Below are 20,017 nucleotides of genomic sequence, written 5' to 3'. Positions count from 1 at the left end.
CTTTATAATAATTTTCCACTTATAAAAGTAATAACCATAATTATAAAGTATATTTTTTTATTAAATTGGTTCTCTATAACAGCATATTGTCTAAAATATTAAGTAAAATTATAGGTATTTCATATAAGCAAGCATATCAATTATAATTTATTACATAAGAATTATCTTAATTGAAAGATTATTTCAACAAAATGTTTAAATTTCACGTGAAAAATATGGGATAAATCTCAAAACTATACATTAACTTCGGTATAATGTGCAATTTTATACATAAACTTTGATTTAATCCAATTTTCAAAGATTATTAACACAATTATTGAAATATCATCATTTTATGTTTATATATTGCATATAGAAATAATTATTTTATCTAATAAACTATTGAGTCCCATAATTAAATATTCTACTATAAATTTAGACCATCATATAACTTATAAATTGGTTACTTGAATTTAATAACTCATGATAAATTAAATAATTTAAGTTGATAACTCATATTGATTAATTGAACTTGTTAAATTTATAATTTTAATAATTAGTCATATGAAAGAATGTAAAATAAAAGATGCGCTAAAACAATAATACATGCACCTATTATACGTCTTTCAGTTTTGTTAATTTTATTCTCACTTTCTTTCTTTTTTTAACATAATTTTTACTTTCTTCTTTTGATGAAAATTTATAATATGAATTCTATAGTAAGTTTATAACAATTATCTCTCTATAACAGCATATTGTTATAGCTACATAGATGTACAATAACCACCTCTCTATCACATGCAAAATCTTGATAGGCAAATGAAACTATTATAGAAAGCGCTCACAATAGCTCGAGTTTCCATCCAACTAGGGGTAATACAAAGGGAGCCTTAGTTAAAGGTTAAGATGTTATCTGAATACAAGTGAAACTGTCAAGGCCTTATTCAAGTACATAAAAAATTTTCAAAGTACTAAAGTTCAGGGTCCTTTTTATTAGTTTAGCCAAGAAAATTGCAACGCATAAGATTTGAATACATGATTTCAGGAGGAATCAAATTTCATGTACAGATAAATTGAGAAAGCAGCTTGTAATAGGAAATGAATTCAATTTATTTATATATTCTGATAAACATGAATGATATTAAATTATACTGTATTACATTATATGCAAGTCCTGAATTACATTACAATGCAGGAATGGAGAACTATAAATGGTAGGAAAAAAGAAATATATATATATATAGCATAAATACATGCAAAAATAATTAATTAATAAATTATTTACTCCCTATGGCTGACGATGGCTGAGGTTCGATTTTAAACTCACAAGGCATTATGAAAGAACCTGCTGTTGACCCCTGCCCTGTATAGCTGCAGTTCAGACGATGTAGTAATGGTAATCTCCGTGTTGGATGGTGCGAAGAGCACATCTCCTTCAGTCACTATGTCCTCCCGTGATCCAATGCGAAATGTTCCCTTCCCGAGAAATACAAGGAAAATAGAAGGGCCTGGAATGGCTGGAAAGACCGTTGATGCCCCTTTTGGAAGAATGCAACAATCAACCTCAAACTCCTCGAAAGGTGGGAGATACCTTGTGATGTATGGACTCAATGGAAATCCTTTCAGGATGTCGGGATAGCCCTGGAATGGAACCAACAAGAATCAAAATTTGAAGTTGCAGAACTTCGATATGAAGTCAAGAAGACCAAAACTAAATTGTCATGAAGTAGGTAAGCCGAGGTTCAGTGTCAACCACAAATAGCAACCTCTGCTGAAGTCACAATTCTACAGCTCAAAGAAATTTTCATCTTATAAGTGTCCCAGACAGAAGCATTCAAAGTTGATTTCTGGGGAAATTTAATCTCGTATATGAAGCTGAATGTGAAGAAAAATAGGTGATGCGAGAGACCAAAGCATTTTTTTATTAATAAAAGTAAATAAATACGCGAGAACAAGCCTCGGGGTAACCTTTTGTCAATAATGAGATTCCTTTCTCTATATCCAAGCAAAAATGTGCATAATATTTCGCCTTATGTTATCAAGGAAACTGCCCCGTTGGGAAAAGACAAAGAAATATACCAAATCAAGTCACATAGAAATAAAGTATTAGTGCTTGACAAATAAATAAAGCAGTAGCCTGTGTCATCGTGTAATTGAAGTTCATAGAGCAAAAGTTCAGCTAAAACAGAAAAAGAAAAGCCTATATGTGGTATCACTCTTAACAAATTATTTTTACTCTCAAATAGAAAATTATCAAACCCTTGATCAAATAATTGTACCTGCTTATATGTTAGCATGGAGCAAAGAGTTTGGATATCACGGTGCTTGGGAGTAAGACCCGCCCGGACAACATTGTCTGACGTTGCCATGCATTCAATGCACTCTCCACTCAAGTATGCATGGGGCTCATTTGCCCCAAGATACAATGCTTCACCTGGATTAAGTTTCACATAATTGAAAAAGAAGGCCGATATAACACCTATGTCACCCGGGTATTGCTTTTCCAAGTGTAACACCAACTGTTCCTTCTCAGTTAGACACCTCAACTGATGCCAAAAAACAAAAAGGAAATGAAGGGTAAAGGTCAATAATAAAGCTAGAATAGAAAGAATGGAGGAAAAACTATAAAAAACAGCTACTATTTAACAGCTTTACAAGCTGGAAAGAAAAGAGAACATGATATATTAAATATATTAGTACTATAATAGTAAACAAGTTTTTCACTAGAAAAATCTGAAATCCAGGCTAACAGTGGAAAAGAGAAAACCAACGTCTATGATGCACTCTTAGAAGCCAAATTTATAGCGGAATATGCAAAATGAACTACATTTAGGCCCATAAAATAGCTGCCAGAAGAATCAGAATAGATATTTGCCACATGACAACATAATTAGATGAACTTTTTCATGTCAATGCAGTGAGGTATTGAAGTTACATTTTATGCCTAGAAGGAAAATTGGTATGTTACTGTCAGCATAAGATTAAAGGTTTTGCTCTAAATAAATAAAAACTTGGGTAGGAGCCATTTTTTCATATGCTGACAGAAGTCTAACCAGACTAATACATAGCATATTTCCGTATCTTCAGAGCAGCCATTTTATGAACTCTACAGGGAAGGACCACATCAGTTTTCCTGTATAGTCATGTTTCTAAGGAACATAACAAGGTGATGACCCTCGACCCTTTCTCCATTTAATGCCTCTACACAGTAAAGAAAAAAATTCTATAAACCTGACTTTCTACGTGCAGCCGACTTTTCAGTTTTGCTATTGATTTGGTTGCCATCTCCTTGCTAGCTGACATGAGTTGAGTAAAAACCGACCGCAGAGCATATTTTACTTTCTCTGCCCCATCTTGCTTGCTAATATCAAGGACTTGCTTTGCCGATGCATTGCCAACCAATTCTACAATCTCTGGAATATCTACAAGAACACCCTTCAGCTCCTGCAAAGAAGATAGATGCTTGCTTCAAATATACGACTAATGTAGCCAGTATCACCAGAAAATGTTAAGTACACAAACAAGAAGCGTCCTTTACCTAAAACCAAAAAAACATGCATGTTTAGGAAAAACCACATAAAGACAACCCTGCAGTCCTTAAGATATTGCAGACATGATTTGGGAATATCAAAAACAAGCAGTAGAAAAAAAAAGGGCTTAACACTTGAACATTCATCTTCTTTGACATTAAAGAATTATATTCCCAACATGCAGAAGCTCCATGAAAATGCTAGACTAGGTATTAAACTTCTCAGAATGCGATCTTACCTGCCCTGGAGCATTACAATATATACCAAAAAAAGTTTTAAAATATCAATAACCCCTCTAATATCAACAGACATGAAAAAGGTTCTGGCACAGTGATATTAAATTTTACCCTACTATTTAGACCAAAACAAGACTGACCAGAAACAGTGGCAGTGAATTCTAGGAAAGTCAAGATAGATTATCTTCTGCCTCTAACTCAGATGTGATTCAGCCTCAAAGTTTTGTCATGCATATCATTTCCCGAATCTTTATTCAGCACAACCACATCTTGACAGCATAATTACAAATTTAAGTGCAAAACGTGATTACCAGAATTTTATCAAACATAAATGCAAGATTTATTCACTCAAAAAGAACAACCAGCAAAAGGAAAGTTCCACCAAAAACCAAGCATGATTCATGTATTACCTCGAGAGTAATGAATCCACAAAGGGCCCTGAACTCTGTAATTGCCAAAGCCATCTCAGGTTTGTGATTCCCATCCTTATAGAGATTTGGCTTCAACTTAAGCAATTCTTTGGCCAATTCTTTATCCGGATGAGCCTGTATTGAAAGGGCTTTTGCCACTGAAAGTACCTATTTTACAGCAAATGAACCACAGAATCAAATTAGACGATTCACAGAAGAAAAAAGAAAAGTTCATATTGTAGTTAAAAGTTAAGTTGATTTCCACTTTAAACTCTCAAGCTTAATTCTTTGCCATTAACTATTCAAGATCCACTCCAATTTCTCAATTGCTATATTGATAGCTTTGATCTAAATTAAAATTGAGATCAAAACAGCCAAAAAAAAAAAAATCTTTACACTTGTAAATACCCCCGAGAAAGGGAAAAAAAAAAACAATGGACACCACATCAAAGCAAATTTCAGTCATATTCAAACTTAATAAAAAATATATAATTGTAAAAAATGGAAATTTAAGATGAATGGTGAGAATTCAACTTCCATTAATATTGAAGCAAAAGTTGCAGTAATTCCTATTCAAATGCAAAAGAAAAACCCTTTAAAAAGAAAACCCACTAACCCAATTAAAAATAGAAAAAAAAAACCACAAAAACAGAAATCAAAATTCAATTTCCCAATAATCAAAAGGGGAGGAAAACGAAAACCAGAAAGGAATCAGATAAATCGTGTAAAAGAAAAGAACAAACCTTGAAGAGAAAAGGAAGATCGGGCCCCCATTTTTCCAAAACCTTATGACCAAGCACATTCGGATTCTTCCGAATCCACTCTTTTAAACCCACATTTTGATCTTCTCCATAGCCATCAGCCAAAAAACTTGGCCCCGAGTCATGTGTTCCCATCCAAAACTCAGCATAAGGCCTATCGGGCTTAACCTCGGCCCCGGAATTCAAAGCCAATAGCCTTGCCACCTGTGCCTCCGCACCACATCTTCCCCAATCGTAGTTTTGCACCCAACCTCTTAACCGCTTCACCTTGTCAACATTAGCAGCCTTCGCCATTGTTGAAATACCCCACCCCCAAGGAAAGAAAAAGGAAGGAAAAGAAGGCTAGAAGAGAAGGATAATGCAGAAGGGAATGGGCATCGTTTGCTGGTATTTGAAGAGTTTGAAAAGGTATGAAGAGAGAGGGAAACAAGTTGGGAAAAGAGAGTGAAAGAAAAATTGAAAATGAAGATTTCAGATAGAGAAAGCTTGGAAGAACCACGATTTGTATTTGTGGGGTCTCTTCAACTATGACTCTGCTTTGCTTCCCTTTTGCAGTTTCTTACGATCTTATCTTCCCACTTCTGCACGAAATTTCCATGCCCCTTTTCTCTTTTTTTTCTTTTTTCTTTTTCTTTTTCATATTAAAATCTCTAGAAAATTTTGTTTGGCAAAATAGCAATTATATGCTCACATTACAAAAATAGAAGTCAGTATATTTGAGATTCTCGAAAATTCATATTCTACCACACAAAATTAAAATTAAAAATAATATATTTATTATTTATGCTATTTATTAAGTCTTTCTAAATTCTACTTACTACTATATCATTCATAAGTTGCATCTCCCAACTCGATTAAAAATTTTATTTATTGTTTGAACTAAGATAATTTTTAATTTTATTTAAAATTTCAGTAAGTATAATTAAAACGCAAATCTTTGCTCTAAATATATGATAGAATTTTTAGTAATTGGATTTTTTCATATATATATACTAGATGAATGATGTAAAATTAAATTATACTACAATTTATATGAAAAGGGTGAAAATGGTATTCACTATGAAATTTAAATATTTGTAATTAATTTTAATTGTTAAAAATATTAGCTATTACTTCTCTTATGATTTTAAATTTTGTTTCATCCACTAGTGTCATGGGTTGTGCATAGGAGTCCGTAATCATGACTACCATGACGAATTTGTACGATCCATCATATTCGAAAGAGGTCATTTGGCCCAACTGAACTGGTTCGTTGCTTGGAAAGATTGAAAGTCCATCTCCAAAGCTTAGCAAATATGGAAGGTGATCTTTAAAGATATGTGATCCTAGACATTAAATGTAATCTTTAGAATATACGATTTTGTAATCTTAGAGATTTGATATCTAAATAGCTTTTAATCTTTGCCATTGATGTACTTTGATCTATACCGTTAATTTTGGGGAGACTCGGCTATAAATAGAGGTCTCTCAAGTGTTCACTCAAATTTTGGAAGTATTCACTCAAACTTTTCCCTCAAGTGTTCTCATTTTTCTGTGACTTTTGTTCATCTTTAGAGTTCGTTCTTATTTTATTCTTCAATTGTTTTTCGTGGATGCCTTAGAAAAATTCTGTTAAATTCTCAATTATTGCGAATTAAGTTAACTTAGGTGTTTTTTAGTGAAGGAATTGACTAAGGTTACATGAATCGCGTGGAAAAAAAAAATTTTAAATCCGTGACACTAATAAGTGTGCTAAATTTTAGTTTTTTTTTTTTAATGGAGTCACTTTATTTGCCATACAAAATTCAGTCAAAAAGACATTATTTATCTAGTTTTTTTAGATTTATTTATAACAAAGTAACTGTTTTGATGTCATTAGTGTAAGTGACACTAATTATATTAAATTTTATAAAATAAAGGTAAAAATGTTATTTGTAGTGCTCTAAATTAACTTAACTAAATTTGATGTTACTTAAAATTCAATTTAATTAATGATATTAATTAAGAGATATTAATGAAATGAAGTAATTTGGGATTTAATTAAATTTTAATGTATCTTGTGTTTTTAAATAAATATATTTCTCTTATGTTAAAAACTCTTTAAAAATATTAAATCATTATGAAAATCTTATTAAGTGGGTGTCCATCAAAATTAAGATAAATTTTGAAGTACTTAAAATTCTAATAGTCATTTGGAGTAGATCTCTACTTCATTTATACTTCTTATCTCTATAAATAGAGACATTAAAGAAGCTTTGTAAATATCTTAATTGGTCAATAAAATACATTATTTATTGCTTTCCCATATTATAAGTAGATAATTTTCAAAGACTTCTCTTGAAAGAGTCAACCTCCCTTAATAATATGATATCAATTTAATTAATAATAATAATAATTAAGAGATATTAATTCAATTAATGAAATAACATAAATTTAAATTTAATTAGAATTGGATACACCACTATACGTTTACAATAAATATTTTGATTTTTGGAAAAAATTACTAGCACTTTTAAGTGAAAAAACTGAGTATTTTAAAAAAAATTGTTATAAAAGGGATAATTTTATGATATTTTAAATAATAGTTTAAAGGGTTTATTTTATTATTTTTCATATCTATTTTAACCAATATTATGAATCAATTGTATATCAATTTAGTTGATAAATAAAAAAAAGTTAATTTTTAATATTTAATCAATAAAATCCATTCATAATGGAATTTGACCTTCAACTATCATGATTTTTCGACCTTCAACTTTATCATTTCACCTCAAGTTTCATTTGGTTTAATTTAGTAGTTAATTAGATACTATAATAACACTATTTGGATATAGATTTATACATATAAATATAAATCTTTTATATGAAACTTGTGCATTAGCTGGCCTGCGAGGCCAAGATCGAGCTTGAGCAAATTTTTTTAATTTTAATTTAGTTCAAATTTTATTTAAATAATAAATTAATCTGAATTTAATTATAAATATATAAATATTATTTTTAATATATTATTGATAAGAACAATAAAATGGCCAACCAATTGAGCGAAATTCAAGCTTAATTTTTTATTTAGGATCAGTGGCTAACCCATAAATAAGTTTATTTAACACTTAATGCTATATTTATTAAAAAATAAGTATTTTTAGTTTTATATAAGAATTTAGTTTTTTTAATTTAAAATTGTTAACCTACTACATTTATTTTTTGGTATTTAAATTTATTATAATGTCATTTTCGGTTATATAATTTTTAAATTAATTTTTATTAATTTTAAGATATCACATCAAAAATTTTAAAAACATTAATACCAGAAATTAAAATTAAAATTCTAAAATAAAAATATATAAACTAAAATTTAACCTTTGTTGTTGCAGGCTAACTGATCTCTTCCGTTATGACATTATTTGTTACGGCAGAAGCCAATTAATAACTCAAATCATCCTCGGGAAGTTAAAAAGTAAAAGCAAACAAAACTAGTAAACACGGAATTTGTTTTTTACATTTTAAAGAAATCAAAGATTGAATAAAAAATTGAAATGCTTCTTCCATTTCAAAACTGAAGTTGACAATATCAAATAATTCACTTTGATTTTCTTTATTTTGAAGTCAAACTTTAATTAAGGCTTACTTCCCATCTATTAATTTAATCAGATAAATAAGAGGATCTTCAACTGTTTTTCTTTTCTTTAAGAAACTTATAATTTATTCTTATGTATAAAAATAATTTTTAACTCATAATAGAAATGATTCTGTTATACCAGTTTCATATTTTTAATATTTAAAATAACCAATTTAATTAATTAAAATTAAAAGTTGAATGTTTAAATTTTACCTTTCTCCTAAAACCGACATTTTGATAGAAGTAACCCACAGATAGACCGGCGGTTATAAGGAACGACGTGTCGGTGGAGATCAGGGGTTATTGTTCTTACAATTGACAGTTGGGGCCCACACTTTCATGTGGTCTAAAAATTAATTTTTTATTTCAGATTTTGCAATCATTACATGTGGCAGGTTTTGAGTATTTTACGTGGCAGTTAGACTTTCCTTTTAAAAAAAGGGCCAAAATTGAAGTGGAAAAAATTGAGGCGCACGTGAAGGGTGGGATTTCCACGTTCTGCACCACTCCGAACGCCCATGCTTTTTTCTTTTCTGTTATTTCAAGATTTCCTTTTTCTTTTCAAGTTAACTTATATACCGCTATGAATGATCTGAATTTAATATCACCAATCATACATCCTCAACTATTAAAACTAATTTTTTTATTAAATTTATAAGATATAATAAAAATTAAATATATAAATAAATGTCACGTTTATATTATCAATTCATTTATAAAGCCTATTAAATTAACTGTATTAAATAATTACTAAATTTTGATTATAATAAAATAAGGGAGTTTAAGTTGTTTAATTAACAAAATGTAATTTTACTATTTTTAAATCTAAATATTAAAGTTAAAAATAAAAACAATTTACATAACGATTACTGATAAATAAATAAAAATATGAATAGTTATTGATGAAAAAATGTAACAGAAAAAGGTAGATTTATTTTTCAGATTTTTAAAATTAAATTAATTATTTAAATTTGTTAATATATTTAGAAATGGATTTAAAATTTTATTTTAAAGGATTGAAATGTAAATATAATTCACTGATAAAAAATAATTTAATATCCTTACTTTTCTGTTTTTGGGTGGAGAAAGTGGACGGTGGGGCTAAACCATTTACGCCAAATTTGCGTCATTGACTTACGGAGATAAAACTATTGAAGTCCAATTTACATCAATATTTGGAATAAATAATATTAGTATCGGTGAATTACGCTTTCTCCTTTCTAAAATAATAAAAATTAATTAATTTTTTAAAAATTATAAAGATATAAATTATTAAAATAATAAAATTATATTTTATTATTGTAAAAATATAATTTAATCTCGACTCACTTCAAACAATTTTTACTATTCCTTAAATTTAGTTTGAAAAATATTTAGAATTTTTGTTTAACACTAAGATAACACGAGTTAATATTTTGTTATCTTCTTTCCCCAATATTGTTTACTCTCTCATAAATGATATTATAAATTCGATGTAAAAAAGGCGAATTAAAAATATAACTTGAAAATTCCGAAAGAACGATTGCTTTGGTACCCTTAGATCCATATCTGAATATAATAAAAAAAAATCAGGAGCATTAATGTTTAGTTTACAAAACAATAATTAATCATGTAATTTACGAGTTTCCTGTCACCATGTTTGCTTGTTTTTTTTTGAAGGCCTGTTACCATGTTTCTTGTTTAAGGTTATTTTCTTTTTAACTATTGGTTAACATATTCTTTTTACCGACAATACTTGCATATTTGCATTCAACTTTAGACAACACAATTAAATATATTTAGATTAGTGAGATTTCTAACTTGAAATCTTAATAATTTTTTTTCTTGCCAACTTGTTTTTTCTCATGTTCCTTTGAGAGGAATATGGCTTGATATTCTTTGCACACCCCCTAACTTGTTAGACGCGTGCCTGCATAGCACGCGGCCCTTTCTGATCTTGGAACTGACATCTTCAGTGAGCTCTGCACTCGTTGGTCACAAGTCTGGATTACTTGTAGGCTTCGCAATCCTTCTTACGAACACCGTTCGCAACCCCATCTCGCAAAGTGTGCTTGTGGACTCTTCTTGCGTGTTGTCTTGACGAGTATGCCTCTTTCGAGTTGGGTCTATTTAAGTTAAGGGTCAAAGACTCGAATCTTTTTAGGATATTTGGGCTGGCAATTACAAATATATATAACACAATTTTTTTTATAATTGTCGAGACCATCTTTAAACCGGGTTTTTGAAAATGGGAATCGACTTTAAGAAACGAAAACAGGAGTCGCCACCAATCTTTTTGGGTGTGATTGGATCACCTTTAAAACATTTTGTTTTAAAATCATTAGTTTTGGTCTACGAAATAGAAAGAACGGGTTCGGGAGTCGGTTACGTACGAGGAAGGATTAGCACCCTCGTAACGCCCAAAAATTGGTACCTAATTAATTATCAAATGTCTTTCAGGTCAGAAATTTAAAAATTTTAAGATGCAATCCTCTTTAAAATATTTTGATTTTGAAAATTGGGGTTCACTTGTATCAAATTATTGACATTAAGTTAGCCTCTTTGGAAATCCCTATCTCGAAAAGACAAAACGCCGCATCCAGTAAGTTAGGACACAACGCTTTGAAATTCCAAGACAGTTGCTCATATTTTGAAAATCTTAAAAACATAGAAGGGTACTTAACTATTCGAACTCAACGAGAAAAATTGCAACCCAATAAGTTAGGACACTACTTTTCTCGAAGCTTCCAAACACCAAGCATTGCCTTTTTATTTTTGAAAACTTTGAAGTCTCGTTTTTTAAAACCGGTGCATAAAGGAGCATATTAATATAACATACGAGATAACATGTTATAATAATAGGTAAATAAAAGCACATCAGCATAAATATTACACTCTTCCAACATATATAAGAAATAAAACATGACAAATTTTAAATAAGAAAAATATACATACAACATAATATATATTTAAGAAGAATAGGTAAAACCATAAACATGTAATTCAACATATATTTAAACATATAAACGATGCATGATATACAATTTTAACACATATATATATGAAAAATATGCATTTGAAAATAAATTATAAAAGTCTAAGATATTACATAACATATAAAATACATAACATAGCAATAATACATTAATTCTAAAATAAAAGCAAATATTGCATAATAAAAATATAAGTTTTAAAAATATATAAATGATATAAACAATTGATAAATAGAATGAGCATATAAAAAATGTGATATTTAATAATAGATTTAAAATATAATATATAATAAAAAGTATATTTATAAGAATAATAATTATATAAAAATATAAAATATATTGGTTTAGAAAAATAATGTATAAAATATCAAGTATGTAAAAGAATTCATATTTATAATAAAATAATTATATAATATATATATATATAAATACAAGTTTAGAATAATATGAAATAAGTAATTAATGATGAAATATACGTATTATACAAGTTATAATATTATAACATCTTCAAAATGTGTAATAATAGATTATAAGCAAAGTAATTATTAACATATAAATAAAAATAAGTATATAATACAAGCTAAAATTTAAATGATAATAATATATAGATAAAAAATATAATAGTATAAAAAATGACATAATAATATAAAATAATTATAATATATAATATGAAAGTATATATGTGAATATAATATATAATACATATAAATAATTAATAAATATATAATACAAGTAAAAATATAACAATAATATATAAATAATAATGTAAAATAATAATAATTAGTGAAAATAATAATATAATAATATAAATAATACATAATAGAATAACTATATAATATAAATATAAAAATAGGGTTAAAAATAAAACAAATAACAATATAAAATTTATATATATATATATAAATAAATATATAGGGTTAGATTTGAAGTTCAATAAAATTACAGGGGCGAATTTTAAAAAAATAAAGCTGAATTAAGGTCCTAATTAAAACACGCGTAAAACGAAAGGGACTCATTGGGCAAAACGCCCTATTCCCAAAACGGCAGCGTTTTAATTCTAGACTTAAAATAGCTATTGCAGGGACTAAATTAAAACGGAAACAGAATATTAGGGCCAAATCATAAATAAAATAAAACATAATTATAGACGCAAAAAGGGTAGAAGGACCGATTGAGTAATTAACCCAATCCTCAAAAACACGTGGATCCTCCCCGGGTAATCGAGTCAACGCGCGGATCCTGGGGCCTTAAAACATTGTCGTTTTAAGCTTATCAGACTAAGCTAAAACAGCGTCGTTCTGTTAAGGCTATATAAGCCAATTTTAAGTTTTAAATTCATTTGCAACCCGAGTTTTAAAAAAAAATCTAAAATTCTCTCTGAAATGAGAGGGGAGAGAGAGATCTAGGCTCCGGTCTCCGTCGATCCGAGCCCCGGTCGTCGGCCTCACGCGCCCACACGCCGTCGCCGACTCCTCCCCATACGGTGGTCAGAGGTTTAAAGAAACTCACTTTCTGACACAAATAAAAGGTACGTCCTTTCCCTTTTTTATTTCTCTACAATATTAGCACGTATTTTAAAAAGAGAAAAGAAAAAATAATCACCTCAATATTCTTTTGTTTGACTGTTGATTCTTAGTGTAAAAATTTGTGTTCTGCTTTTTTATTGAATCTCCGTAACTGTTTACAAATCTAAAGAAAGGTTTTTATAGCCTTTAGACTATGCATGTTTTAGGAAAGAAATCTTTGATTTCTTTCCTTATTTGTTTCAGTTTATCTACTGTTGTTTCTTGCCCTATTTGTCTATTTATTTTCCTATTCTGTTCCATTTTCTTTCCTGTGTCTGTTGGTTTCTTTGTCTTACAGGTACTAAAAAATTCGGCTAAGATTGCGCTGTAGATGCAAATCTTGTCTGGTGACTACTAAACAGCCTCTGCTGCGAAGATTTCGGCACTGATAGAGGCACAAAGGTCGACGGTGAGGCCTGAGATCGCAGTGCACTGATATGAGGTTAACAGTGATGACGTTTCGAGTGCCCGAAGGATCTCGTGACTGTCAATCTGACCGGCATTGATGAGGGCCAGCTGGGGTGACGTGAGGGGACAGGGCAATTGATGGCTCTTGCTTTGGGAGCTGGAACGGCTCTGACGTGACGAAGCTTCTGGAACGGCTCTTACTGCGCTGGGGTTCCTAGGGTTTCCTGCTGGTACTTTAAGTTATTGGGCCTTTTGGGCCCGAGTGACTTAGGTCTATTTGGGTCTATTGGGTAGTGATATAATCTGATATGGATTGTAACTGGGTATGGGGCTTTTGTATTTGGGCTCATGAGGTCTTGAGGCTTGTGTATTGTAAATGGACTGTTTAAATAAATAAACATTCATTTATTTATTTTTGTATTTCTGTTTTGGTTTTAAGGCCCGGTCAAATTTGGGCTATTACAGCTGCTTCTTTTTGCTCATTGTTGTGTAACGGGAATCGAGCAAAGATTTAGAAAGACCAAATTTGACCGGCCTTTATCAAATCACGGTCTTCAATCTTCTTGTAAACTTATGACTGTCATGTTAATATCTTCGATCTGCTCTCCGCCGAGCACAGAGACGCCAAATCTGCTTCTTTGATTCGTTTCTTGATGATATAGAGATGCTTAGATTTGCTTCAGTGTAAACACATGAAAGCCAAATCTGCTATGTCTTCGATTTGCTCCTTGTAAGCACAAGGATGCCAAATCATCTTGGATCTGCTTCAGTCTAATCGTCTGAAAGTTAGATCTGCTATGTGTCTGCTCTCCGTCGAATATGGAGACGCCAAACTTCGATTTGTTCTCTGACAATACAGAGATGCCAAATCACCTTAGATTTGCTTCAACGTAAGCACGTGAAAGCCAAATCGGCTATGTCTTCGATTTGCTCCTTGTAAGCACAAGGATACCAAACCATCTTGGATCTGCTTCAGTATAAACATCTAAAGGCTGGATCTGCTATGTATCTGTTCTCCATCGAAGTGGAGATGCCAGACTTCAATTTGTTCTCTGACAATACAGAGATGTCAAATCATCTTAGATTTGCTTCAACGTAAGCACGTGAAAGCCAAATCAGCTATGTCTTCAATTTGCTCCTTGTAAGTACAAGGATACCAAACCATATTGGATCTGCTTCAGTATAAACATCTGAAGGCTGGATCTGCTATGTGTCTGCCCTCCGTCGAATATGGAGACGCCAAACTTCAATTTGTTCTCTGACAATACAGATATGCCAAATCATCTTAGATTTGCTTCAGCGTAAGCACGCGAAAACCAAATCAGCTATGTCTTTGATTTGCTCATTGTAAGCACAAGGATGCCAAACCATTTTGGATCTGCTTCAGTATAAACATCTGAAGGTTGGATATGCTATGTGTCTGCCCTTCGTCAAATATGAAGACGCCAAACTTTGATTTGTTCTCTGACAATACAGAGATGCCAAATTATTTTAGATTTGCTTCAGCGTAAGCACACGAAAACCAAATCAGCTATGTCTTCGATTTGCTCCTTGTAAGCACAAAGATGCCAAACCATCTTGGATCTTGCTTCAGCCAGATCTGCTATACTACGGCCTATTACCCCACTGCTTAGGGGATTAAGGCGCGTCGTCTTTGATAACTTGTAGAATGATTATGCCTGATAATTAGGATGCTATGATCGAAGTGAGTCGAATGTTCTTAATTAAACATGTTACGATGCAAAATGTTGTGAACATGACTCCTATCCTAGACGTCACCACTCATTCCTTCATTTGTCTTTTGTTTTCTCAAAGTATTATTCTTGCTCAGCCTGTAGGCCTGTACTCCCTCCTCCAATGCTACGATCCACTGAGGATGTCTGTAAGATAATCTTTCCTTGGAATTGAATCGTTGGTTTTGTCCATTTTCCTTTTGGACTGGAAGAAAGAAATTCCTCGAGTTCCTTCATTCCTTACTTATGTGAATTTCTTGAACAATTGTCCTATTTTAGTTTCTTGTATTATCTAGAAATTCCAGAGTAATGCGCAAAACTTCGTTTGTGAACATATTTAGTTCATCTATCATTATTTCAATGCAACATACTTAAAGAACAATGGAAGATGAATAAACTCTAAGAATAATTGGATTTGAATGAATTATCGAAAAAGATACAAAGGAAATTAATCTGAAAGCCTATCTTTGAGAAGAGAAAAAAATCTAAAGATAGCAAACATGCTAAAATTAGATGCCCTAGATATCACCGCTTGAGCGCTTATACATCAACTTCATGAAGGCATGTGTTTAGAAGACTCAAAGTACTCTATCGATGCCCCAGTATGCAACGTTATTCGTTCTTTGTTGAGCAAGATTACCGGATGCTTCAAAATTTGAGTCGTCCTTTCGGGTTTTCAGCTCAAAACCCCTTTGGTCACAAGGCACCCTTTGCGGGTTTTCACATTGGCCTCTCCATTTTTTTTTTTAATTTTCGAAACCTCAAAGCGCCTTTTGTGGGTTTTCACCTTGGATTCTCTTTTCCTTTAAACAAAGTATTTTTTAACTGAGTCTGAGTTCACTGGGTTGGGTAAACTTTTCCCATCCATTTCCATTAAGATCAATGCACCGCCAGAGAAAGCTTTCTTCACGACATACGGCCCCTCCCAATTCGGCATCCATTTCCCCCTAAAGTCCTTTTGAATAGGAAGGATCTTTTTCAGTACAAGGTCTCCCTCGTGGAACTCTCTTGGTCAAACTTTCTTGTCATAAGCTCGCATCATTCGCTTTTGATACATCTAACCATGTAGAATGGCTCTTAGCCTCTTTTCCTCAATCAAGTTCAACTGGTCATATCGGGATTGAACCCATTCAGCTTCATCTAACCTTATCTCCGTCAAAATTCGAAGAGAAGGTATTTCTACTTCAATAGGTAACACTGCTTCTATCCCATAAACTAACGAGAATGGGGTTGCCCAGTAGAGGTTCTGACAGATGTTCGATAGGCCAGGAGTGCAAACGGTAACTTCTCATGCCAATCTCTATAGATCTCAGTCATCTTATCCACTATTTTCTTAATGTTCTTGTTGGCGGCCTCCACTGCCCCATTCATTTTTGGTCGATAGGGAAAAGAATTGTGATGCTTGGTCTTGAACTGATTGCAAACCTCTGCTATCGTTTTGTTGTTCAAGTTCAATGCATTGTCGGATATGATCTTCTCAGGCATTCCATACCGACAAATGATCTCCTTCTTCAAGAATCGACTCACAGCTGACTTAGCAACATTCGCATAAGAAGCGGCCTCTACCCATTTTGTAAAGTAGTCAATTACCACGAAGATAAACCGATGTCCATTCGAAGCTTTTGGTGATATTGGTCCAATGACATCCATGCCCCACATGGAGAAAGGCTATGGAGAAGTCATAACATGCAAATGAGAAGGTGGTATATGAATTTTGTCCCATAAATCTGACACTTATGGCATTTCTTCGTATAGTTGATACAGTCCCCTTCCATAGTGGCCCAATAATAACCAAACCTCATGATTTGCCTTGCCATCGTGAACCCATTTGCATGCGTCCCACATACACCTTCATGAACTTCTTCTAAAATTAGCTTAGCTTCCACAGCATCGACGCATCTCAAAAGTACTTGGTCTTTCTTTCTCTTGTACAGGATATCCCCCGTCCAAGACATAGTCGCAAGCTAACCTTCTCAAAGTTCGTTTGTTATTTTCATTGGCCTGTTTAGGGTATTTATGATCTCTCACATATCATAATATATCCTGATACCAAGGGTTATCATCCTTTTCTTCCTTCTCAATGTTACAACAATGAGCTGGAGCCTCGTAGACACTCATTTGAATTGGTCTCATCTCTTCCTCTTTATTCGCCTTAATCATTAAGGCCAAGGTTGCTAAAGCATCTACCATCTGATTTTCGTCTTGTGAGAGATAATTGAAGGTGATGTCATCGAACTCCTTAAGTAACCCCAAAATTATCTTTCGATAATTGATCAATTTAGGGTCCCTTGTCTCCCATTCACTTCTAAGCTGATAAATTACCAACATAGAATCTTCATATACTTCTAGGGTTTTTATACCTCGCTCTATAGCTGCTTGAAGTCCCATAATGCATGCTTCATACTGAGCCATATTATTTGTGCAATCAAAGTCCAACTTGCACGTAAATGGGTAATGATCGTCATTCGGGGATACCAAGACTTCCCCAATTCTATTTCCGACTGCATTAGAAGCCCCATCAAAATTTAGCTTCCAAGGAGAATCTTCGGTCATTGCTATACACATTAATTTCTCATTTGGAAAATCAAAGTTCAATGGCTCATAATCCTTTAGAGTCTTACTGGCCAAGAAGTCTGCTACCGCACTTCCTTTTATAGCCTTCTGACTTATGTAGACTATATCAAACTCTGAAAGCAAAATTTACTATCTCGCCATTCTCCCATTTAGAGCCGTTGACTCCATCATGTATTTCAATGGATCAAGCTTTGAGATAAGCCAAGTGGTATGGAATAGCACGTACTGTCTTAATCTCCGAGTTGTCCAAATCAGCGCACAACACAACTTTTCAATTGGTGGATATCTCATTTCAGAGTCAGTAAATTTCTTACTGAGATAATAAATTGCCTTCTCCTTTTTCCCTGATTCGTCATGCTGACCAAGCACACATCCCATAGAATTACTGAACACTGATAAGTACAGTATTAATGGTTTATCTGGGCTAGGTGGAGATAATACCAGAGTATTCAACAAATACTGCTTGACCTTTTCAAAAGCATTCTGGCACTCCTCATCCCAAGTACCTTGATTGTGCTTTCTGAGGAGGCGAAAGATAGGATCACATTTCTCAGTTAGTTGTGAAATGAACCAAGCGATATAATTCAACCTTCTTAGGAATCCTCAAACTTCTTTTTGAGTTTGTGGTGGAGGCAATTCTTGTATTGCTCTGACTTTGTCTGAATCAACTTCTATTCCCTTTTCATTGACTAAGAAACCCAATAGCTTTCCCGATCTAGCTTCGAAGGTGCACTTTGCCGGATTGAGCTTCAACTAAAATTTCCTCAACCTCAAGAATAGTCTTCTCAAAACTTCAATATGCTCTTTCTCGGTTCGGGATGTCTCTATGCATCATGTTGTGAAACAAGTTCACCATGGCCCGTTGTTAGGTTGCCCCTGCATTTTTCAACCCAAAAGGCATTACCTTGTAACAAAAAGTGCCCCACAATGTTATGAAGGTGGTTTTGTCCATGTCCTCAGGATGCATCTTTATCTGATTGTATCCTGAAAAACCATCCATAAAGGAAAACAACAAATATCCTGCCGTGTTGTCTACCAAAGTGTCGATGTGCGTTAAATGAAAGTTGTCTTTTGGGCTAGCTTTATTCAAATCTCTGTAATCAACACACATTCGTACCTCCCATCTTTCTTAGGCACTGGTACAATGTTAGCTACCCATTCGGAGTACTTCACTTCTTGTAAGAATCCTGCATCAAACTGCTTCTTGACTTCATCCTTTATTTTTAGAACAATATCTGGCTTCATTCTTTGCAACTTCTGTTGGACTGGCTTAAAATCCTGTTTTATTGGGAGACGATGCACCACAACATCAATATTTAGACCTGGCATATCCTGATAAGACCATGCGAAGATATCCTTGAACTCACGTAGTAATTCGATCAGCCCTTGTCTTGTGTCGTCGTCAATAATCGTGCCAATTTTCACCTCTTTTCTTTCCTCTAAGGCTATATTCTCTATTGTCTCTTTTTTATATGGCATGATTCGTTTTTCCTCCTATTTTACCATTCTTAACAAATCAGGAGACACATCACAATCTTGAACATCTTCAAAATCTTGAGATTCCTTTAAACACATATCTCGCTCGCCAAAAAAATAAGGAGTTGCAGTATTAGTGCTCATATCATTGATATCTAGGGACCTTTGGAGATATGAAAGAATATACAAATAATGAATGAATCTAAGAATGATTGTTTATGTGCTATGAATAAAAGAATAAGAATTGTCAAAATTTAAGGAATATTGGTTGATAAAAATGAAACCATATTCGTCCAAATTGATAACATAGTTATGTTTTATTAAAATAATAATAGATGAACATAAGCCTATTTTCACAAATGATATCTTACTACTCCTAGGCCCTAGAGTAACAAACATGTTTTGAGAATTACTCTGAAAAATTCTTAAAGACTACAGGAAGGTCCTCCGCAGTCCAATTGTTTAGAGAGCTTCCCAGTTCGTAAGGGCGAATGCCCTTGAGGCTTCCTTGCTCTAATCCCTCATTGTGTACAGCATTAATTTGATGGCTTTCTTCTACCAGCAACCCTCCTGACTTAAAGGATTTGAATATAGGCGGGAATGTCATCGGTTCCTACTCCACTTCTCCTCCGTTCAAAGGCGTCTTTCTTCTCGCTTGGCGCTTCTCAATCTCTTGCCTCTTGTGCTTATAGTCCGGCTTGAAGCCCAAACCAAAGCAATCTTTCTTCTCCATCAGTCTTGGGATTTGAACCCTCCTAGCAACTGTCTCCCTAGTCCT

At 32.7% G+C, this 20,017-nt stretch overlaps 1 protein-coding gene across 1 annotated transcript; it reads right to left on the bottom strand.

The window, feature by feature from the left end:
* Positions 1 to 1,065: 1,065 nt before the first annotated feature.
* On the bottom strand, positions 1,066 to 5,631 carry LOC108479962 (mannose-6-phosphate isomerase 2). The gene is made up of 5 exons (XM_017782838.2): positions 4,899 to 5,631; positions 4,156 to 4,323; positions 3,211 to 3,423; positions 2,259 to 2,525; positions 1,066 to 1,620 (listed from the first exon to the last, which is right to left on the bottom strand). Exons 1-5 carry the CDS (start codon positions 5,208 to 5,210, stop codon positions 1,303 to 1,305), a joined length of 1,278 nt encoding a protein of 425 aa, XP_017638327.1. The 5' UTR covers positions 5,211 to 5,631; the 3' UTR covers positions 1,066 to 1,302.
* Positions 5,632 to 20,017: the final 14,386 nt, after the last annotated feature.

The sequence above is a fragment of the Gossypium arboreum genome, chromosome 12, assembly GCF_025698485.1.
Source record: "Gossypium arboreum isolate Shixiya-1 chromosome 12, ASM2569848v2, whole genome shotgun sequence".
In the NCBI taxonomy this organism is placed as follows: domain Eukaryota; kingdom Viridiplantae; phylum Streptophyta; class Magnoliopsida; order Malvales; family Malvaceae; genus Gossypium; species Gossypium arboreum.
Note: the sequence above shows the minus strand (reverse complement) of the source record. Positions and strands in the feature narration are given on the sequence as shown.